This window comes from Dasypus novemcinctus, chromosome 2, assembly GCF_030445035.2.
Source record: "Dasypus novemcinctus isolate mDasNov1 chromosome 2, mDasNov1.1.hap2, whole genome shotgun sequence".
NCBI lineage: Eukaryota > Metazoa > Chordata > Mammalia > Cingulata > Dasypodidae > Dasypus > Dasypus novemcinctus.
Window position 1 is genome coordinate 45,168,814 of NC_080674.1, and position 24,211 is coordinate 45,193,024.

A 24,211-nucleotide genomic window follows, 5' to 3' on the forward strand; every position below is an offset into this window, starting at 1 on the left:
CAATATTTTCCTTTTGAGTCTAGGTTATTTCACTCAGCATGATATCTTCAAGGTTCATCCATGCTCTCACATGTATCAGGACTTCATCCTTTATATGGCTGAATAATATTCCACTGTATGTATATGTCACATTTTATTTATCCATCCATTGGCTGATGGACACTTGTGTTGCTGCCATCATTTGGCAACTGAAACTTTTAAGTTCATATTTTCTTGTCCCAAGTACTCCTTACCAGAAGCATGGTATCGACAGTGGCAGTATTAATTTGTGATTCAGAACTAGAGTTTTATAAATTATTTGATATCCTTTTTGTTTTGTTGATTGGCAAAAGCCAGTTTATATTTTTCTTTCTATACATGCTCACCTATTTTATTGAACATTTAAGGATGTGCTGAACAGAAGCAGAATCTAATTTCAAGACCCCTCTAAGTAATCTTTCATGGTACACGTAATTTTCCTTTATAGAAAAAGAAGATGCAGCAAACAGAGTTATAAGTTTAATTGTAAGTATGATTACTTGATTAACAGCTGCTCTTCTCCACTAGACTGGCAGCTCCCTGAGGAGAGGACCATGTATGTTTTCTTACTGCTAACATCCCTAGCACCTAGCCAGTTATCCATTTATTGCTTTTAAGCTTCAAATCCATCCCTCATTGCCCATCTCTGAAATGGAGATGGGCCCTGGAAATAAAACTCTTTTTTCTATTTGGCAAGAAATTAAGCTTTGCCAATAGAAGGTGCTGAAGAGACAATGGAGAAAGAAGTTTCTCATTCTTGATTCTGGTGTGCTTCTCTTACCAGGCTTCTGCAGTTCAGTTTCTCCACTCCCCAGTTCTGCGGGACACACAGCTTCTCCAGGACCCAGCTCCTGCAGTGCAGTGGCTACTCTAGTTCCTGACTCCTATAATCATGGTGGCCAATGGAGACGAGTAGCCAGGAGCTTCTCCCAGCACTTTCTCTGGCACCTTCACTGTGGAATGCCTCTGGTGAGGCACCTCCCTATCAACAGCTTCCCTGGCATTCCACGCAGGTGTCTGTGTGGCAAGCTCTGAAGTGTGACACCTTCCTTTAGGCTATTTCCTCTTGCCCCGCAGAGGTGGGTTTCCAGCATGTTCTGCAGACATAGCACCATAGTGACCTCTCTGCCATCCAGTGAGTGTGTGCCCTCTTCATCAAGGTCTGCATTTCAGGCCTGAGGCCACTTCTTGGCTGCTCTACCGTAGCCCTAGGAGTAACAACTGCAACTCCTATGTTATTTAGTGTTCTCTTTACCTCTTATCAGCCAGTCCCTCATTACCCCAACCCCCTATTTAGCACCTATCCTCTGTTATAGTTAATAATTCTTTATATTAAACTTTCCCCATTACAATTTACCCTGTAGTTTCTGTCTCTTGATTGGACACTGACTAATAAAGTGGTTAATTAATATCTGTTGAAGGAAAATAAGAAAGGAACTAAGACTCAAAGGAGTGTATTAGTTAGGGTTCTCTAGGGAAACAGAACCTACTACATATATAAAATGAGATTTTTAAAAAAGAATTGGTTCAGGTGACTGTGGAGATGGCCAAGTCCAAATTCTGCAGGGCAGGCCACAAGCTGAGAATTCCAATGAAGGTTTTTGATGAATTCCCCGGGAGAAGCTGGCTGGCTGAATTAGAGATGGAAATTCTCTGACTGCTGAAATCATCACTTCTTCTAAGGCCTTTGACTGATTGGAAGAGTCTTCTCTCATTGTTGAAGGCAACCTCCTTAGTTGATTGTAGATGTAATCAGCTATAGGTGCAATCAACGTACTGATTATTTCAATCCATGAAATATCCCCACAGTAACAATCAGGCTAGGGCTTGCTTGACCAAACACCATAATCTGGCCAAGGTGACACATGAGGAGGGAGGGTAGGAGGGTGGAAGGGAGAGAGGGAGAGAATTCAACTCTTACTGGAGTATCCTCAATCTACTATGTGCTTCTTTGCTATTATTTTTTGGAATTAGAAATTTAAAAAGAAAAACTGATTTTTTTCTCTTGAATATGATCCTGTGCCATTGAATTATTTTTTACTAAGTCAACCACACTTTAATTCACTCACTAAAAATATATTGTGCATCTATTTTTTCCAAATACATGCTAATAGTTTCCAGGGATAGTAAGGGCATTAATGAATCTCCTAAGAGAATCCAGAGTATAAATCCAGTAGAAATTTCCTTGAACACTAGATTTCAGGAATGTAAAATTCCAGGACTGTATTTTTTTTTAAAGATTTATTTATTTATCCCCCCCCCCCCATTGTCTGTTCTCTATTTGCTGTGTCGTCTTCTTTGTCCACTTCTGTTGTTGTTGTCAGTGGCATGGGAATCTGTGTTTCTTTTTGTTGTGTCATCTTATGTCAGCTCTCCGTGTGTGCAGCGCCATTCTTGGGCAGGCTGCACTTTCTTTTGCAGTGGGCGGCTCTCCTTACGGGGCGCACTCCTTGCGCGTGGGGCTCCCCTACGCGGGGGACACCCCTGCGTGGCAGGGCACTCCTTGCACGCATCAGCACTGCGCATGGGCCAGCTGCACACAGGTCAGGGAGGCCCGGGGTTTGAACCATGGACCTCCCATGTGGTAGACAGATGCCCTAACCACTGGGCCAAGTCCGCCGCCCCCAGGACTGCGTTTAAATCACACTACACAAACTTCTCCTGTCCCTCTCCTTCCCTTAACTCCTACCAATGAATGAATGAATGAATGAATGAATGAATGAATGAATAGGTAGATAATTTAAAATTCTTGGTCTTTAAAATCTCACTGTCAGCTGTGGTGGTGGTGGGGATGTTGATGTGGGAGGAGGGGGGTGAAAGGGAATGAGGGATATATGGGAACCTCTTATATTTTTTGAGTGTAACATTAAAAAAAAAGAAAAAAAACTGTCAGGAAATGCTGCATAGTATCTATATTAAATTCCTAATCCCCTTTATATTCTTTCCTCTTCCACCGAGGGCATTCCTCACTAGTTATCTATCACAGTTCTTTAAATTCTTATTAAATCACCCCTTTAAAGTCTCTTTTGCAAGTTGAATAGCCCATTGTATTTTGTGCTTTCCCCATAGTGTTATTCTTTTTCATTCTTTCATTGTTTCCCTGGCCTTTCTCCAAGTTGAAGACATTCATTCTGAACGGCATTGTAAACCCTTGGACTATCTCATATAGAGTTGGATAACCACTGACTTAGTGGGAATACTTGCTTGAATTCTCTTGCCTTCTATGTGTTTGTTTATGTACCTGGGTATCTGTGCTATGTTTAACTTGCATATTTTAAATGTTTGCACAGATAGTGAGAATAAACTTGTGTGCACCTAAAATAAAAACAGCATGTATGGAGATGAGAGCAGTGGGGGAGGGGTGGAGATTAGGAAGGCATGGAGACCATCTGCAAGGCAAATCAGGATGGAAAGATTAGGTAATAAACACTTGGATTGCTTGGGAGAATTGCTTTTAAGCACTTCCTTACAAACACACTAATTGATTATCAACCTTTTCCTATCCATAATTTAGATCCCTAAGGGTCTTTCCTATGCAATCAGTAATGTATGTGCTTGAAAGTCATGGCAATATATTTCTTAAAAATACTCTTAAGTCAGATACTTTGTTAATTCAAAAAGACCTTAGAGGACCCCCTTCTAATTCACTGATTCTAAGACAGAAAATTTGTTTCATTTTAACATCTCTGAAAAGGGATGCTTCTCACAAATGATGGCATCCTACAAGGATGGCTACGGCAGCTTCTGTAAGCCCCACTGATCTGGGAAGAACTGAGGCAGGTACATTCTCTCCATCCCTTCTTCCCTTTTACTGTACCTTTGACCACTTGACTCCTTTTGTCTGTGAGGAGCCGCTGGATTGCAAATTCACAAATTTCAAGACAGGTGGATTTCTTTGCACCATTAAGTATTTGTGATGCCTATCAGAGGCATAACACATTCGTTAATGGCCATTTTTTGTTTTAAATGGGCAGGAAATACTTGGTGAGCTCATCTGAGACTGAGGGGAAGTCTTAAAAAAAAAAACCTTAATTTCGTATGCAATAAAATTTCTAAGTGTTAAGAAATTTTAAAAATTATAATGCCCTTTACAATTGATGGTGTCATATATTCAAAGAAATATGATCACAATACTTCAATGTTCTCATGCAATATTTGTCTTAATAAGCGCAGACTACCTACTCCCTGCATCACCACCCCCCAATAGCTCCAGAAGCTCCAATATTGTGACCAGTTTTCTTCTTTCCCTGGATTCTGCCTTTCCCAGTGGAGGGAATGTCATCAGATCTAACCAAGCCATGTTCTTTCCATGTCATCAGTAACATTTATCATCAGCATGCCACTAAAAGCCTGGAGTTCAACTTAATGAGTGTGATCCACAACTCTGACTTTGAATGTGGGTTAAGGTGTGCCATTTCAGAAAGAAGTTCAGGCACAAAGGTGAAGCAATGCTCTGCCAGCCTCTTCTGCTGGTGTCAGGCAGGCATTCTTACCTGCAGTTGTCCACAGGGTCTTTCACATGAGCAAATACGTGAGTCTTCCACAGGGACATTTTGCCTGATGGGAGGGAGGTATTATCCATTTTATTTCCACAACTACACATTTCCTATAAACTGGGTTGTGGACAAGAACTGGATGCACATGAGGAAAAAATAATGAATACTTGTTCTATTAGGTTTAAAGATTTGGACTCTGTTTTATGGCCCGCCTGAGAGCAACAAATCAAGTTCCAGCCTGGGGATTTAATGTACATCTAATGTGAATTAACAAGGATAATGTCTCCCTGGCAGGTTACCTTGAGAATCAAATAAGCTAGTTAGCATATTATACATATTCTGTAAATAATAAAGTGTTAAATGTCTCTTTATTCCTTTGTTATAGCTTCTAGAATCTACTCTTGCTTCCCTCCCTTCTTTTTTTCCCAACCTCTTCCTAATAGGTCTTACTTAAGTATTTAGCTGAAGGAATCCTCTAAGTCCAGCCTACTTTCAGTTCATGCTTTTAACTAGTAAATCAGTACAATAAATATTATTGGAAACCTACCACGGGCAAAACATAGAGTTGTTACACAAATATATGATGCTTAAAAAATGTATGCTAAATTCTGTATTGGTCTGCCAAAGGGGTTCTAATGCATAGTACCAGAAATCTATTGGCTTTTATAAAGGTTATTTATTTGGGGGTAAAAGTTTACAAGTTACAGCTGTAAGGCCCTAAGAGTCCATGTCAAGGCTGCTTTCTCACCAAAGTCAGTTACCACATGTTGAAGCAAGATGGTTGCTGATCTCTCCCCTCTGGGCTTCATCTTGCTCAGCTGCAGGCTGGCATAGGGCTTGTCTCTCCAGGCTTCCTATATCAGTCTTGGTGCTCTTCCCAAGGTCAGCTGTAAGCTATCAGACAGATAGCTCATCTCTCCCCATGGCCCAAGGATCAAAAACAACAGAGCTCTCTTTCTCTTCCTGTGTGTCTTCTTGAGTGAGTGTCCATTTACCAAGGGGCAACCTGAGTTATACGTTACAGGCTGGTTGAATCAAAGCCCTTATCTTAATAGGTAATTTAATCTGGCTGCAGGTGACTAGGTCCAGCTGAGGCAAACAGGAAAACTGGTAGGCTCATGTAGAGGCATGCTGGAGGGATATATGACCTTAGGCACATCCAGAACCAGCACCCCAGGATGCTCCCAGCTTTTACTTCCCTGTGTATTTGTATGTCTGTGTCTTTCTCTCCAACTGGAACTCGCTGGTAGGGTGTGTGTGTGTGTTATGTGTGAGGGGGAAATGGGGTGTTGGTGCCAACTCCCATTATTCTGGCTTAGTGACCAAAACGAATAAGCAAATTGCCTCCTCTTTCTTATCTACAGTTTTTAAATGGGGGAGAAATAAACTAATTGGCAAATCTTGGGCACACTCCCACCTCTTTGGCCAAGGGGAGAGACTCTCTTACTAGAGGGACAACATGGATGCTGGGCAGACTAGCACTAGAGCACTTCAAAATGCACACAAACTTCACACACCCACTGGGAAAGTACTTAATGTATATGTATCCTACAGAAAAATGTTAGACAAAACCAAAAAAAAAAAAAAATTAACTCATGAAGACTTGGATAACCAATTTTATAGACAAATATTGGCTCCAGAAAAAAGGCAAGGTTCAGAATTCATTTAGGTAAGCATTTCATTTGTTCTTTCTAGAAGGACAATACCTTTTCTTTGGTAAGCTCTAAGGAAAAGCAACAATTTGATTAGAAGTGATAAAGTGTGTTAAGCTTATTGTTGTCCATTCTAACAATCTGTTTCATTCATGCTTCACCATGCCATTCCCAAATGAGAAAAAGGACAAGCACACTGATCTATCAATTCGGAATATTTATTATATCTCTTAACACATTTCTTAACATTTATAGCACTCTTTAATCAAGAAAATAAAAGTCATCTACTTAACTTAGGTTTTTCCAGGCAAGGTTTGGAACAATCTTAAAATCGTATTATCTTAAAGAAACAGACAAGAATGATACGCAAGTGTGTATGCAGATGTAACAGCCATTAACAACATGAATTTTGTCCAAATCATAATTCTAACAAAGGGACATATTACTCTCATAGACCTGGCACCTTAAAAGAAAGGTCTTTTTCACCAGTACTGGAGAGCCAGCTTTCAACCATGCAGTCACCCAGAAAGCCTATTTGATAAATGGAGTGGGCTAATCACAAAGAAGCTTCTCTCCCCTTCCTCCAATGCCTGTACATTACTTAATTGTAACTGTCCCTGAAGATAAAGTTTCAATGACAACCATCACCTAAAAACATGCATAAATTCCTATAACTAGTGCCAGAGGAATGATGTATTACATTCTACTATGCAGACCAGCTCTCTGGCCTGCAGACTTCTCTCCCATCCAATACCAAGGATTGGTATACCCAGGATTGGATGCTTCTGTGGCCATCATTTTTGGGCAACTGTCTTGTACTGAAGATATCTCTGGGGAAAGTTCCTTATAAAACCTAATTTACCATATTTATTCCCTAGCACCAGAAGTTCACTTCAAATCCTAAATTTGCTCATCATTATTTCCTGTATTTGGATAAGGCTGAATTAAAAGTCCTTTGTTAAAGGAAGTAGCCTTGGCAGCAGAAAAATTGTTCTGTAGGAAAAAAAAATCAGCATTTAGAATCTTTTCCTTTTCTGTGTAGAAATAAGAAAGCCTGAAAAAAAATCTTTTTTTTTTTTTTTTTTTTTTTTTTGGTGACTACAAGTGTGATAAATTACCCCACAACTCACTTTGGCTTAAGAAGAGGTATTATACAATTAGCCAAAACACCTCAATAACATAGAGGAAGAATCTTAAGGATGCTTCTGGACACACAAGACTACTGTAATGTTTTACAATGAGAAAACCACCTGAGTAGATCAGCTAGGTTTCTAGTCTTCTTCTATAATAAGCCTTAGTCTTTGGCAAAGCACAATGGTTGGTTTGTTTATAGAGGCAACTTCTTGGTAGAATGTCAGCACCAACAGACCATATACCTTTCAGTCTTGCCACTAAACAGTTACTGTCCCATCCATAGATGTTCCTCAGGACATCTAGTAAGCTACAAGAACAGTACAAGGATGGGATGCTTTAGGAAAACAAGATTTAATCACAAAATCAGAGGCCTTGGTGTTGAATGCACAAATTGTAAGTGTAACTAATACCACAGAATTGTACCCTTAAAAAATGGTTAAGATGACAAATTTTATAGTACATATGGCTTCCATAATAAAATAATATTAACTTAAATTAAATCAGAGGTCACAAAAGAAACTATCAGAGGAAGTTGAAGGAAAAAAAAAAAAACCTTTAAGACAGCATTTTTTCCATCACAAATTCATGCATAGATTTGTAGCTTTCTCACAGTTCAAGTGAAATGCTGCCTCCAGGCACACTCATACTCTGGCTCATAATGTTTTTACAGGTTATGAGAAGGAAAAACTCATCAATGAAACTCTTCCTAAGGGACCATATTGCTAAAACTACATATATTTTAATAGACATACCACTGATGGTGAAGATAAATCCAAAGTGATCATCAATTGTGAAGATAGTCTTCTTAGTACTTATACTTAGTACTTAGTACTTCTTAGTACTTACAAATAAATTGTTTTCCTTTTGTTTTTCATTACAGTGTCATAGCATGCTTAAGAGAATAAAGCATATATAACTGTAAAATGCCTGATATACTAGAAGAAAAGTAGTCAAAAACTTCTATTAAAAATATAATATGACTACTGACTTCCTTCCAATGAAATCCTATGTAGTAAAATGGAAAAACGCAACCCAAGACAATGCCTATTCCACATTTCATGGTGCAATCTGCTTCAGTGGCATGAGTTTTGGTGAAACCTGGTAAAAGAAAGGAGGAAAAAAATAATCAACTTATGAAAAAGTACATGGTATAAACATCACTCTTTTAACTTTCCAAACTCAAATGATGTGGGCAACAAGCAGTCTTGCCATGGGCATCACTTGGTACTTCCTTATTATTTTTCACTCTGAATCACTGAGACAGAGAAATCCTTTTCTGTGAACATTTTGAGTATTTAGTGGTTCTCAGCCTTCTTGAGTCATACATCCCAAATTAAGGTTCACTAATAGGGCTGGAGGGGGTTGAAAGGAGTAGGAGGAGAAAAATAAAGGGTCTGTTAACCAAGTCCTGTACTAGATGGATCACTGAGCTCAGAGACACATGCCTGTGAGATTTCAACTCAAGGCAGAAACAAGCTGATACAAGGCACAGGTTTAAAAATACTGAGAATAGGTTCAGTCTATTCTCAGTTTTGTCTCTGGATTACCTGGACACACATTAATGAAGAGATATATGATCAATGACAAATTTTGTTAGAAATTTCATAATCAGAATGGAAATAATGCAAAGACAAGAAAAGGATTCCAAAGTATTATAGAAAGGAGGTAACAGTGCTTAAACATTAAATGTTGATTATAATTATATTCTATGTACAGAACAGCAGGTGTGTTCCTGGGAGTCTTGAAGTAGAGATAAACGAGAACAGATCTGCATTTAATGGTAAAGCTAGTACAAAGAGGAATCTAAATATAAGTGATCTGGCCTAATGAAACGGATATTTTGAAATGTGGTGCCCAAATCAGATTTCTTAGTTCAATTTGGCAAATATCCACTAAGTCCTAGCAAATAACAACACTGATGGAAAACACAGCAGGGAATATTAAAATGTAGGTGATTTTTTGAGTCTCTCAAGGATTCCAAGATTAAAGTGGGGGGATAAAATTAATCAACAAATCATGAGGGAATCTACTTAGAGAGTTACAGAATCTTTCTGGGGGTAGGAAAGGAAAAGATCATGCCTGCTTGAGCATTTAAGGTAGATCTTGAAGACTGAAGGATAAAGGAAAAGATCTTCAAGAAATGAGAATATCAAACATAAGCTGGAAAGGTCAGAGCGAATAGGTATTCATAAGGAAGCTGAAAGGGATCACTTAGAAGCAGGTAAAACTTTTTGGAGAGTTCCGAGTGCTGGAATGAAGAGTTAGAATCTCATGTTACAGGCCACAGAAAGTCCTTGGGAGATATTTGCGTAGAAGAATGTACTTTGGAAGATTCAGGTAGCAGTAAGATGGAATGGAAAGGAAAAAAGCAGCAAAGGAGCCTAAGTGGGAAATCACTGCACAGGTCCAGGTGGGCAGTAATGAGTGCCTGAAGAGCGCAATGGCAGAGGAAGCAAAAGGGAGAGCTTATCACGCCAGATCTACAGTATGGGGATAGTTGCCGGCAATTGGCAAGCAGGGAGGGAGGAGAGCAGAGACCCACTGGATGGATCAGACCGTAAAACATCTCTTCTGACCTCCGCATTCTCCTGGTATAGAATAACTCAGTTTACTTGTAAAGTCAGAAGGGTTGCCTAAGTGGATTTATTGGAGTTTCCTTCATCCTTCTTGCACCCTCCTTCTCACATCATATCTCAACCTTTGTCTACTTATTCATGCATGAAATCCTTTCAACGGGGGTGGGACTTGAAGGGAGGGGTGTGAAATACAATATGCAGGGGCTTACATATTGCTATAAATGAATTTCAATCTATCAACAGTAGTTCACAAGTAAATGGGGGAAAATGAAAGAGTCGCCCTAGGGGCAGGGTAAGGCTACCTCAGGAGGAGGCTTGAGATGACAGAAGAGACTTTCTCCTCATTTTACAGGTTTTCCTGTTGACTCACAGGTTTTCCTGTTGACCCGTTTAATGAGGTAGGGACCTACAGATGCTTTGCATGAAGTATTTTTGTCATGCAGCTGCAAACCCAAATGGCCCTGCTTTGCATGGCTTATTAAAACTGGTGAGCGAGGGATCGCGTGTGTATGTATATGTGTTTCTTCAACACAGCTGTTTTGAAAACTGAGTATTTGTTCATTAAGGTAGCACTGAATAGACATTCTCCCAGAGTGCCAGCTTTTCTGCCACTTCACATTTTGATAACACATTTCATAGAAGCTGACAGAAACAAAGTGACCGGGAACTCAAACATCAGCCCTCAGAATCATGAAATCCTAGAGCTTGAGGGTATTTCTAAAGCAGGGGTTCTTAACCTTTTTTTGTTCCATGGTCCCCTTTGCCAGTCAGGTGAAAACCCCTGACCCCTCACTAAGTCCACACTATACTGTGTATTATTTAATAAATATATCACACCCACGCCAACATGTCCGCACAAGAATAATGTTTTTCTGAATTTCAGTTCAAGGTCATGGACCTCTTTTAAGAACCCCTGTTCTAGATCAAACTGCCCCAAACTGAGTACTGACAAATGTTTTTGCTGAGCTCCCAAAGCAGTTTAGCAGAAGGGCAGGGACCACATTCCAGGTCTTCTGACTTCCAGTTTCAAGCTCTTTTCACTGGTTCAGATAAAATGTCTGAGGCCATGCTCCAGGAAGTAGTGACTGAGTATTTATTATGATGAAAAGGTAGAAAAAGATTAAAAGCCCAGGAGCAGGAGAATTGATAAGTGTATACAAGATAATTGTAATTGTGAAAATTATATAGCCACTTTTAAAATGCTTATGATAAAGAGATAAAAACAGATAAAGCTTTGTGACAACTCTGATTGTAATTGTGCAAGCATTATTAAACATATGAACAAAATGGAAAGGACCATTGAAAAATAAAAAAAGGCTGATTTGGAGAGATATGGGTTATAAATTAATTTACTTTCTTTTAAGTTCGCCTTTAATATAGGTATACAGAAAGATGTTGAAAACCTGTGGCTTTTGAGTCACCTAAGATCCCAGTCTCCAATTAACTCAGAAAGTTGAGAATTGCTAATATGATGAAATCATAACACCATCATGGTAAATTCAGTACAGACCATGAATAGATTGGCAGGGATGTGGTACTGTTTTGAAATTTAAAGAAGCCATAGTAGTAGTAAAAATAGTAATAATAAAATAACTCTAAAACATAAAACAATAAGCAAGCTGTTGTTTATGACTTTAAATCATTCCTTGGTTAGGAACTAAAAGATGGACATAAATCTCTTCAGGTGAAGACAACAGTATGATTAATGACTTGATAAGAATTGAAACATTTTAGAAAACCTCTTCAGGTGAAGACAACAGTATGATTAATGACTTGATAAGAATTGAAACATTTTAGCAATTGATTACATTTCCTGAAAATCAACTGTATGCAAAGGACTTTGCCATGAGTGAGTTTCAGTTTCTACTCAATGAGTGAATTTCAACAAGCCAGCAAGCATGATCATCCAATGGTTTTTTATTTTGTTCAGAAAAAAGCTTGAAGGCCTTAAAGTGGCCCATAAGTGCTACTCCATTTGGCCTCTGGTCACCCTAGAGCTCCTCCTCATTCCCATTTGCCCTCCCTCACTCTGGCCCAATCATACCAGCCATTTGCTGCTCCTCTAACACATCCATCACCTTCCTCCTCAAGGCCTGGGCATGAGCTGGCTCATCTGCCTGGAATGTTCTTCTCATGACTGGCTGCCCACCAACCCCCGCCAACCTCTGCTTGAATCTCAGCTCTTTGCTGAAATGTCACTTTTTCAATGAAGCTTCTTAACACTTCTTACCCTCTTTCCTCTTTCTTTTTATTCCCCACAGCACTTATCACTCTCTAACATACTATATTTTACTTAGTGTTTTATTGTTAATCTCTTTCTACCAGAATAAAAACTCCATGAGTGGAAGGACTTTTTTCAGTGCAAACCCACACTATCTAGAACATTCCTTAGCACATGTTGGGATCTAAGTAAATATGTCTAAGAAATATATGATTGGGAATAAACATAGGTTTCAAACCCATCTGAATTAGTTTCTTAGGGCTGCTGTAATAAATTACCACAAACTGGGTGGCTTAAAACAACAGAAAGTTTGTTTCTCACAGTTCAGAAGGCTCTCTGAAGAAGGGTACTGATAGTTGCTAGCAAACCTTGGCATTTCTTGGCTTTTAGATGCATCACTTTAATTTCTGTCTCGATCTTCATATGGTTCTTCTGTGTGACTCCGTCTTCACATGGCCTTCTTATAAGGATACCAGTTGTTGGATTTAGGCCCATACTAAGCCAGAATGATCTCATCTTAGCTTAACTAATTACATCTGAAAAGATCCTATTTCCAAATACTGTCATATTAATAGGTACTGGGTGGACATGAGTTTTCAGGGGACATGAGCTTTGAGAACACCATCCAAAGGAATTTAGTTTCTCAATTATCAAAAGGCCTATACAGGAAAATGGATGTGGCTCAACCAATTGGGCTCCTGTCTACTGTATAGGAGGTCCAGGGTTCGATGCCCAGGGCCTCCTGGTGAGGGCAAGCTGGCCCACATGGCAAGCCAGTCTACGTGGAGTGCCGGCCCATGCAGGAGTGCCCCCCTGCGTGGGAATGCCACCCAGTGTGGGAAAGCTGCCCTGCACAGGAGTGCCGGCTGATGCTGACAGCTGTTCAGCAAGATGACACAACAAGAGACACAGAGAAGAGAAAATAAGAAGATGTAGCAGAACAGGGAGTTGAGGTAGAGCAAGAGAGTAATCGCCTCTCTCCCACTCCGGAAGGTCCCAGGATTGGTTCCCGGAGTCGCCTAATAAGAATACAAGCAGACACAGAAGATACAGTGGATGGACACAGAGAGCAGACAATGGGGGGAATAGGGGGAGGGGGAATAAATAAAATAAATCTTAAAAAAAAAAAAGGCCTCTACAAATGAGGTCTTAAGGACTACATTCTATTGAGGCCTGTTTTTCTCTACGATCAATTTGCTGTTCTGAATTTCCAAAAGTCCAAGAAGTTTCAGTAACTGGGGAATTATTAGGAGCATGCTCCCTTCTAAGATTGTAAATAACCAAATCCTCAAAACAGCAAATCCTCCAGGGTCTGTTTCTTGAAATGCTGATTGATAATAGCATCGGTTAAGAAGGCTTTCTCTGAGAACCAAGAATTGTTCAAATTCATGGTCTGCAATGAAATCAGTAAAGTCTTATCATCAGCTCTCAGAATTCAATGGAAAGAGTTTATTTAGTATCCATTAGCAAAAATTTGCCCAATATTGAAAAAAAAAAGTTCTACTTCAAGACTGATGTAGTGTTACAACTGATTAAAATTCTACTCTTTGAGGGAAATCCAAGTCTTTATGTGCTAATGAGTGGACTCTGGATTGATTTGGTGTCCTCTTTAAGATACATTTGGAAAAAGTTTTTAAAGATTCTAAAAGAAGTTGAATAAATGGCTAAAGAAACAGAAATTGTAAAAAACCTGAGAGGGGCAAAAGGAAGCTGGAACATTGAATCTGATGAATAAAAATTTGATGGTATCTACCTTAAAATATTTAAAAATTCATTTTATAGGTCTGTGATGTACTGTTCTCTAAAAATGTCAATATTTAAGAACAAAAATTTTGGTATATTAATGAATGTACAAATGAATGAGTGATTAGATAAGCTCTGAAAAACTATAAGAAAGGCTCCTAATAAAGGTAAAAATAGACAGGCAATTATTATCTTTAATGAGGTTTAATATTTTTTAGTGCATTTATAAATTGTTTCTGTACTGACAGATCACAGTGAACAAAGTTGATGCTCCTTCTTCCATTTTACTACTAACGGAATAACATGAAAAGAATATAAAAGATCTACACGATTTGGTATATGGCTTAGGATAAATGAAAGCTCATTTTGTTTTGCCATTTTCAAAAGTAGAAATATACTCACTAGACAGAAGTCATAGCTCACATTTGCATAGATCTTCAGCTCTACTGAGAAGAATAAAAATCATGTAGGCTCTTAGTATTTAGACAAGAGTGTCTTAAACTGTTTTCCTTTTTTTTTTTTTAAACAACAGAACATCTATGAAATTAATTTAATGAAATAAAACTCTTCTTTTTTATAACAGATAATTTCCAATAAATGCTTTATAGCGTTTCCTTTGAAAGAAAACTAAGCACCTTAATTTTTGAAACTAAACCTCTGATTCTTTTCCTTGTCATGTCAGCTCTATTTTGAGCTCTTAATATCGTTTCTATTCTCAACATGGAAAACAAATTTTATTTCTTTTATTGAAAGGAAGAAGATGAAGTTTTATGTAGACTGGCTTGGCCTGTCTATATTAGTAATGAAAAACATCTACTAAACCACCACATCTCATTCTATTCGCTCACAGTCTCATCAACATTGTAAGCCCATACAAGCCAAGCAGATTATCCTGCCAGGGTGATCTACAGGCCAAGCACAAGACGATTTGATTTATACATGGATGATAAGCCAATGATGTGTCTCCCCAGCCCATTGACATCCCAAGAGTATACTGTTTAATTCTGGTATAATGCCAGTCCATAATAGATATTGAGAGTAAAAATTTATTCAACTTGGCAAGGAATGTCTGCAGCTAGCTTCTTTCAGATTCCTTTGCAAACATAAAAATAAACATCATCTTGTTTAATTTTTTAACACAGGTGGTTTAGATGTATTCCTCCCAGGAAAAGAAGACAACAGCCCTTGGGAACAGGAATGATACTGCTTAGTTCTATTTTGTTTACATTTCATTGCAAACTTGGGGCATACACTGCATGTTTAATAAACAATCATGAAATCATGGAAATTTATTCTACCATATGATATTTAAGTATGGTTTACATTTTTTAAATTAAAAATTAAAATCAGAAAGAACTATTCTGTTTCAAAAGCCGATTCACAGACATTTATGGCAAAAAAATACTACTTGAGATTAAGCATTCATCAGAAAAGAAGAAATGAATAATCAATTGAATTCACTACTCATTGGAAAGACATTTTGGGGATAATGGAATTTAAGCAGTGGGAATGTCATCTTTCCTTTTCCTTTCTTTCTACTTAGGAACATCAAGTAATTGGTAGCAACACACTGAGTGAAAAAGACTAGTGAAAATAATATGATGTTTTCACTTGCTTGTTAAAGCTATAAAATGAGGAAATATGTAATATCCCTTTGACTTTTTGAAAATGAATTATTACTTGATAGATGCTCAGAAGGCAGATTTAAAAACATGTGACAGCTGAAGGAGAAATACAAACTAAAGGAAGTCTTAGTCATGGAAATGCTGGGAGCTAGTAGCATAAAGGAATGACAGAAAATCATTACTGAACAGCATCACAATCAAGCATGTGTAGAGTGTGAACGTGTGTACATGGCTTTACCAATCAACAGTACTGGGGTGGAGCATTTATTCCCTACTTCTCATATTCCCTTCCATGTGGAAGGACACCTATTAGTGTAGTGTCTTGTTCTTTCTGTGTCCTCTAGTAACTGAATCATAATTCAGTCCGACTCTTTTGCTCATTGGGATAGGCCTTCAGGTACGGAGCACTGGCAGCTGTGAAAGCTCAGCCCTGTGCAGTGGGCCTGGGGTCTTCCAGTGCTGGCTATAACTGAGCGCTGAAGTCTCACAAATTCTGATATCATAAATGGACACCTAACCACATCATCTGTCCTAGCTTTATATATGTTTGCTTTATTATAAAGGTGACATTTTTACCTCTACCTGCCTTTTTCTCTCATAATAGATTCAGAACTCAGTCCTCAAGAATCATAAAAGAGAAAATCCCTTTCTTCACTACAATTTCATTTTAAAGGAGAGAGATCATATGGAACAGGATCTCTGGCCATAATGAGTTGGCTTCTCTAACTCCAGACCAGAACCTTATTTTAGGAGTACAAGTGAAGGCTCTAAAATTAGTTAATATTTGCATTTTTGTGGCAAAATTTCCACAAATATAGATGACCTTTTAGATGGTCTCCTACCAATTGAAAAGCAAGTTTTTCTTCTCTAATGAATTATGAATACAACTGTAATGGTCATTAAAAATTTTTAAATAAGATGTTTCAGATGATATTATAGGACATTTTCCTACCACATTTTATGTTGTTCTTAATAATTACATTGTTGTATATAAGGAAGAGTCAGCAATTCATTTTTTAAAAGTCCCTAAATATTTCATTATAATCATTTTTAATACCCTGAAATCATAATTTTGTCATCCTGTTGTCTGATGCTGTCATATTTTGTCTTTTTCTTTGAAGTTCTCAATATCTTCTCAATCAGCCTATAACCATATTTTGTACCTTTTGCCAATTTACTTTACTTACATGCCTATCCTTTGGTATATAGAAATTTTACCAACCCATTCTCACAGTTGTTTTTACCTAGGTTTTTACCTCTTTTTTTTCTTTATTATGCAACAACCTGTCTAACCGTTTTCTTCTAGAATATTCACTGCCATTTACAATGAAGGTTCAGAAAATGAGCCTCTTCTCAAACAGAAGTCTTGAGTAACTGGTACATAGTCATATACAGAGTCCAATGCTGCTATGAGAATGATAGTCCCATGGATTATCTTCTGTTTATCAAATAAAGAAACATTATCATCAATGTACTTTTATTATTACATGTACCTTAATGATAACTCAGCTATTAAGCATTTATTAATAAGAGCAACCTATTTCCTGCCCGTATAAGGAAACAACTTGCTATATGTGATCTCATCTATTAGGATCTAAAGGGATGCCATTTATCATCAGACCCTCAAAAGCTAGTTCCTTTGTTGAGATGGTGCAGCTGATCCCAAACCTTTTCATTTTCAGAATAACACTGACATATAAATTAGCATGTCATATCAACAGCGTCATTTGGAGGAAACAAGATTACATGTCAATGTCAAAAGAGAAGAAGGGGATGGTACTGAAATACAGGAGGGCCCACAGGGCTATTTTCAACATCTCAAGTCCTAGGGACTGGCACTTTTTTTTTTTTCCTAAAAAAAACAAATCAAAGACATGAGAAATCCATCTATTCCATTCCTGATTCTCCTATATGAATAGAAAATAAATAGATGACAATGAGGGTCTCTCTTTTTTGCAGGAGAAAAGTGAACATTACCTGATAAAGAAGAGTTTAATTCATCCACATATGTGGGAAAAAAAAACAAAAAACAAAACAAAAAAAACCCCAGCTGATTAATTAAGAAGAATTGTTGGCTTTTATCACTGGAGTAAGAAATCCTAAATAAAGTATAAAAAAATCCCATTTTCCCCCAGAGGTTATTCAAAGCTAATTAACGACATGCTTTTTGTGCAAGGTATTGCTGGGAGACTTCTTTTTTCCAAAGGGAAATTCAGGAAAGGTTAATAGACAAAGACCTTGGTGTTGTACCAGGAACAGTTAGTTATACGTGGATAATGAATTATGCAGTGAAATTGTTTCTATAGAAATTCGTTATGCACTGATAGGTACAAGTCAAGCACATAGCACATAAGGAAAAATGTATGAAATATAAGCATGACTTATTGAATATGGTCTGTTAAATTACTTTCTTCAGTCTGGGTAACTGCAACATTAACACATTTTCTTCTCTTTATAAATATATTTCATTTAAACTAACAGATAAGTTCTTAAAAATACCTGTGAGAATTAAATCCTTTTTCTTAATTTTTATAGAGGCATTGCACCTTTACTTTTGACTAATTACAAACAGACTGAAATATTCTCCCAACTACCATTAGGTAGACAATTAGTGATTTATTTATAAACAAGTACTTATATGAAAGGGCAGCTATTTATACAGCAGTATCCATCTCTATGTTTTAAAAAGGGATTTGGGCTAATATCCAGAGTATACAAAGAAATCCTAAAACTCAACAACACAAAGACAAACAAACCCACTAAAAATGGGCATAATATTTGAATAGCTATTTCTCCAAAGATATATAAGTGGTCAATAAGCACATGAAAAGACACTTAACATCATTAGGGAAAAGTGAATCAAAACCACAACGGTATCTGCTATTTTTAAAAACCCAGAAAATAACAAATTTTAAGAGGATATTGTCCTGGTTTGAGACTTTTGTGGACCCCAGAAAATTATGTTCTTACACTAAGCCATTCCTGTGCCTGTAAATCTACTTATGTGGTAAGATGTCTTGGTTAATTTTAGATAAGGGATCTTTTGATTAGGTCACTTTTGATTAGATTGCTTCCATAAAGGGCCTTTGATTAGACTGTGGAACCCTTTGATTGGACTGAATTCGGTTGGAGGCCTTTGATTAAAGTACTTCAGTGAGGCATGAGTCAGGGTGCATCTCAGCCCTCTTGGTGAGTTCTATATAAATAGGAGAAACATGCAGGGAAACAGTCAAAGATAACCCCTACTTTACCCGCCGTGTGAGAGAGGACTACAGGATCTCCTGCAGTCACAGAAGTCAGAGAAACCCCCAGAGGGTGAGGGAGAGGCCAGACATTGGAATCAGCAGAGTAGCCAAAGCTGAAGCAAGAAGGAGAGGGGAGAGACAAGCCATGTGCCTGATCTCCCACAGCTGCAACTTGGTAAGATAGCAGCTCTTGATGATGTCCTGATTTGGACATTTTCATAACCTCACAACCTTAAGCTTCTATCCTAATAAATGCCTATTGTAAAAGCCAACCCATTTGTGCAATGGCAGCCTGTGTCAAACTAAAACAGATATGGAGAAATAGGAAAACAATCATTCATTAGTGGGAATGTAAAATGGTACAGCCACTGTGCCAAACACTTAGGTGTTTCTTGAACCCTAAGTTCACAATTACCATATGATCTGGCAAGTTGACTTCTAGATATATACCCAAAAGAATTGAAAGAAGGGACTTGCATAGATATTTGCACACTGATGTTCATAGCAGCATTATTCAGAATCACCAAAAGACAGAAGCAACCCAAGTGTCCATTAACAGATGAATGGATAAACAAAATGTGTTATGCATTTATACACACACACAATGGAAGATTATTCAGCTGTAAAAAGGAATGAAGGTCTAATACATGCTACAACATGGATAAACCTTGACTTCACACTGAATGAAATAAGCAGGCACAAAAGGACAAATATTGTATGCTTTTTATATGAAATAATTGGAACATGCAAATTCATAGTCAGAATATGCGAAATCATAGAGGTAGAAACTAGAATACAGATTATCAGGGGCCTGGTTAGGGGTAGGGAATAGGGAGTTTTAATTGGAACAGAGTTTCTGTACAGGGTGATGGAAAATTTTGGTAATGGATGGTGATGATGATAGTACAACATTGTAAATATAATTAACACCACTGAACAGTATAGCTTAATGTTTAAAGGGGAAATTTCAGGTTGCATATACATTACCAGAATAAAAACTTTAAAAACCATAGACTTGTACAATCCAAAGAATAAACCCTAATGTAAATTATGAACTATAGCTAAAGGTATAATTATAATAACATTGTTTCATTAACTATAACAAAGATACCATACTACCGCAAAGTGTAAATAATATGGAAACATGAGTGTGTGTGTGTGTGTGTGAGGGGGGGGTACATGGGAACTCTGTACTTTCTTTATGATTTTTTTCTGTACACCTATAACTTTTCTCATTATAAAAGTTGGGGGTGGGGTAGATTTGGGGATTCCTTAAATAGATATTTCACTAACATATTGACTTGCTGTGTAAGTCTGAGTTTTTATATGCTATTTTTCTTCAAATGCAACATACACCTCTGTGAGAGGTGTCAGAAGACTGACATTCTAACATCTTCAAAGGATGTAATAATCAGGCAGAGAAGTTAATAAAAGAGAAAGTCACAAGTCATAAATGAATTTAAAAATCAGGAAGTATCGTTTCTCTATGTGGGGCTCTCATTTTCGAGTTAATCAAGTTTAGTCCTGACTGACATGTAAATGAAGAACAGATCTGCAAGAGGCTTTAGATAAAATAGCTTAGAGTTCAAGCTTACCTTCTCGTGTCTTTCTAGCTGTCCCTGGTGGATCCTCCCCCTCCTGCTTCTGACTCTTTAGCCAAACCCTGGCCTTGTCTCCACTCTCACCCCTGTGAGTTAGGGCAGGGCTCCTGCTCCTACCTGCTCTCATCTGGAGATACCCTTCCTTCCACTTCTGTTCACTGCAAAGGTCAACTCCAAAAATGATCACAAATTAATGGTTCATGTCCTGTAAACACCCATTAATCATGCTCGTGCTAGAGGACAAGTGGCTGGCTTTGTTCACAGAAACACTTACTGCAAAATCACAACCAGTGCTCTTCCGTATGTCATCCACCGTCAGGCCTTCCCAGAGTTCAATCAGAGTCAGCCCCTTCTTCTTGTCCACGTCAAACACCGCCTGCCAGAGTCAAGAAAATGACAATGAGAATTTCTACCACCATAATTATTTTATAGTACAAAACAGAAATAACTTCTAAAGTTCTGAAAGGAGAAACAAGACCCAGGACAAAAGACTCTGAAAATCATCAATAACAAAATGTCAACTGTAACGATTACGTTCTAGTGAGAATAAGTGCCAATTCCCTAAACAGCAATTAATCGTGGAACACTGCTGCACTAGAAAGTTAAGTGGGTGGTAAGTATTAATGGCATTTATTATTACTATAAACAGTTATAAAAAACTACCTTCCTACTTGTTAAGTTTAAAACTTTTAGTCAAAATGTCATTTAAATGATTAATAATGATTTAAAGAAAGAAAGAGAGAGAGAAAGAAGGAAGGAAGGAAGGAAAAAAGGAAGAAGGAAGGGAGGGAGCAGGGGATGGAGGGATATTTGAAAAGTGAATGCACAGAGATGAATGGGAAAAGATGGTAAATGCTGCTGGGTGAAGAAGTACAGGAAACAAAACAAGGCCCTGAAGAGGAGTAAATGTAAAAGGAAGCTATGCTGGGTCTAAAAGATGACAGGTAACTGTTTCTTTTAAATTCTGTAAAACACATAGGTCCTGAGGGGATACCACAAGGCATGCAAATCAAATGTAGGTGCCTACCTTTAGGACAAACATGAGAAGACTAAACTCACTTTAAACATTACTTTATGACTGTCTACTAGTCGGTAATACCAGGTGATGGTACTGCCTACTGAGATAGCGTCACTTCAGCAAGGAGATTTCACCTATTGCATCTGATTTCAAACATAAGCTTTCACACTTAGAAGTATAGCCTCTTGAGGGGAAGGGACATACAAAGTCATTTAATAGAACCTACCGTCCAAGAATTCTTCAAAACCACCTTCTCCAGTGGTCATTTAGGCTCTGCCTAAATACTTCCCATGGGAAAAGTCTATAGATGGGAAGCTCTAACTACAAGAACCAAAACTGGGTTTCTATGACGTACTCCTTGGTCTTGGAGTTGTTTTCCAGTGCAATGGGGAATGTTTGCTCTTTCTCAGACAAGTATTAAGCTTACCAGATCTCTCCTCTCCTCTGGATTTATCTTAAATTCAGATCTTATTTGCAGGCTTAGGATCTGCATTTTCATATAACCTTGGACTGTTAAATGGATCAAATATAATACCAAAACATCCTCCAAGCACCTAGCACAATGCCTGGTATATAGCAGAGACACAGCATAGGCTTGTCATTTCTCCTCAGAAGCTTAATTTATTGCCTCTGGCGTGTAAACCCAAGCTGGAACCCCAAGACACATATTTTTTCCAGCTGATTGGTACTTTTCCCCAGGAGCAGAAAACATCAAGGGGACCAGTGATAATTGCATTCTCTCTCTTTTTTTGACGACTTCCTGGTGACCTGGTTGATTTTATTAGAAAAGAGAACTTAAATTTAAGAGGAAATACTGCTTCAACAAACTTATTTTTGTGTATGTTTTAATTTTCCTAGAAAACCTTTCTTTCAGCAGAAATATGTGCTTGTAGAAGAAAAAAAAGGCCATTTAGGGATTTCTATATCTTCATTGGCATGCTTAATTCCAAAGTGATGATTTTTTTAAAAAACTGACATTTTTCTTTTGCAGAAAATGTGCCTGGAACACTATTTACTGATAGACGTTTCACTGGATTATGGACAACTGTATACTCACAAAACTGAAATAAATTAAAAGAAAAAATATGGATTGTATTATAAAGAACAGGCAAGGAAAAGATTTGGGGAGAAGGTAATTGTGGTCTCATGAGTTCAGTAATCAAGTATATAAACTCTGAGGTAAACTGCCTCACTATTATACTTTTAAGAAACTTTTATTAACACCTTACAAACCCTAATTAGTATCCAAGATTATATACTAGAAAATAAAAAAAAGTGAAAATTATTTCAATATTTTTTAATTTGAAAAGAAGGAAATTTACTTTTGAACTAGGAAGATTTTCATTTAGTGGTTTAAAGTGTAAACAAAAACTTAATTAAAATAGAAATTAAACCTAAAAGCTCCAATAAAATTTTCAACTACCAAGAATAATATTAAAGTTACTTTATTTTTTTTATAGAAGGATAAGTTAATTATTTTGTCACTACCATACAAGGCTACATTATAAATAAAAAGCAGTTAATCATAGCCCAGGTGCTGGTGAGGAAAGCATCTTTCAGAATCTCATTCTAGCAGCACAAAATTAGGAAATCAGGGTCATAACCTCCTCCAAAACTTCCTCCTCTTTCAAACAGCAACCTAATGGAATTTTTCTTAGTTGCTGATCATGGAATTCTAGCCCCTTATCTGCTAGTGGCAGGGTTGGGCACATTCTTTGTCCTTAAAGGAATGCATTCTCATTCACTCATTCAACAAATATTTATTGAGCTTTACTATGTATACAGCTCACCATTCCTGTCCTTGAGGTACCCCAAGTTCCACAGTTAGCCCCCCATTTCTTTATTCATGTTGACAATACATGTCAACTACTGTTAAGGCTTCAGTTATCCCCATATGCTAATGACTTCACAAGATTTGTTCCAATACTGACTTCTCTTCTGAAGTACTGATTCAAATTGTTTATTGGAGATCTCTAAGTGGATGCTCTTAAGAATATGAAAAACTTAGGAGTATGTCCAAACTGAACCTAATCACTTCCTGCCTTCCATTGTCTCTCACTCTCTTCTCTCCCTAAACTTCCTGGCTACACTAAAGATAAAAAAAAAAATCAATCATCTCCTCTAGCCATAAAACATAGGAATCACCTCTGCCTTATCAACCATGTCCAAATGATTGTCAAGTTAGATTGAGTCCATCTCCTAAATTTTTCAAATTTCTCTTTCCATCCAGCATTTTAGGATCTTGACATATTTTCTGCCTACCAAGGGGTGTTCTAATTGGACCCTCTATCTCATCTCTTCTCCCCCTACTCTACACAACACTTAGTATTCTTTCTAAAAATGAAAATCTATTGGCTAGTGTCCCCCTCCCCTCCAACTAAAAATCACTGATGGCTCCCTACTACCTTCTAGACGGAATCCAAATTCCTTAACAAGACATCTACATACCTCCATTTTTTGGCCCCTCACTATCTTTGCAACATTTGCCTTTAGAATCTGGCCATGCCCTTGCTCCATGCTGTTCCACCTGCAGGTCCATGAATAGGCCAGGTTTTCTTCATACCTCCATGGCTCTGCTTATCTTCTTCCTTTTGCCTAGAAGAGTCTGTTCTTCTTCTCACATATAAAATTCCTACTGAGCTTTCAAGACTCATCACTCTATCTATTAGTTTTATCAGCAAGAAACGTACAGTACTTTTATTCCACAAGTATTCACTGAGCATGGATCAGACACCATGTATGCTAATGGCTGGATAAACAATGGTGAGTGAGACAAAGGCAGAGCTTTGAGATTATTTCAAAACAGTGGTCAGTTGTAAGTTAGAGTAAAAACAGGGATTTAGGGAAATACCCAGCAGACTTGGGGGAGGGATAAAGGAGAC

At 37.7% G+C, this 24,211-nt stretch overlaps 1 protein-coding gene across 1 annotated transcript in view; it reads right to left on the reverse strand.

Moving 5' to 3' along the window:
• Positions 1-6,368: 6,368 nt before the first annotated feature.
• The window catches only part of OXCT1 (3-oxoacid CoA-transferase 1), a 185,941-nt gene continuing 168,098 nt past the window's right edge, over positions 6,369-24,211 (reverse strand). The window contains exons 16-17 of the mRNA XM_004448214.5: positions 20,586-20,687; positions 6,369-8,398 (exon numbers count right to left, since the gene is read on the reverse strand). Coding sequence (XP_004448271.1) covers positions 8,357-8,398; positions 20,586-20,687 — 144 coding nt within the window. The 3' untranslated portion in view covers positions 6,369-8,356. The remainder of the gene's footprint in view (positions 8,399-20,585; positions 20,688-24,211) is intronic.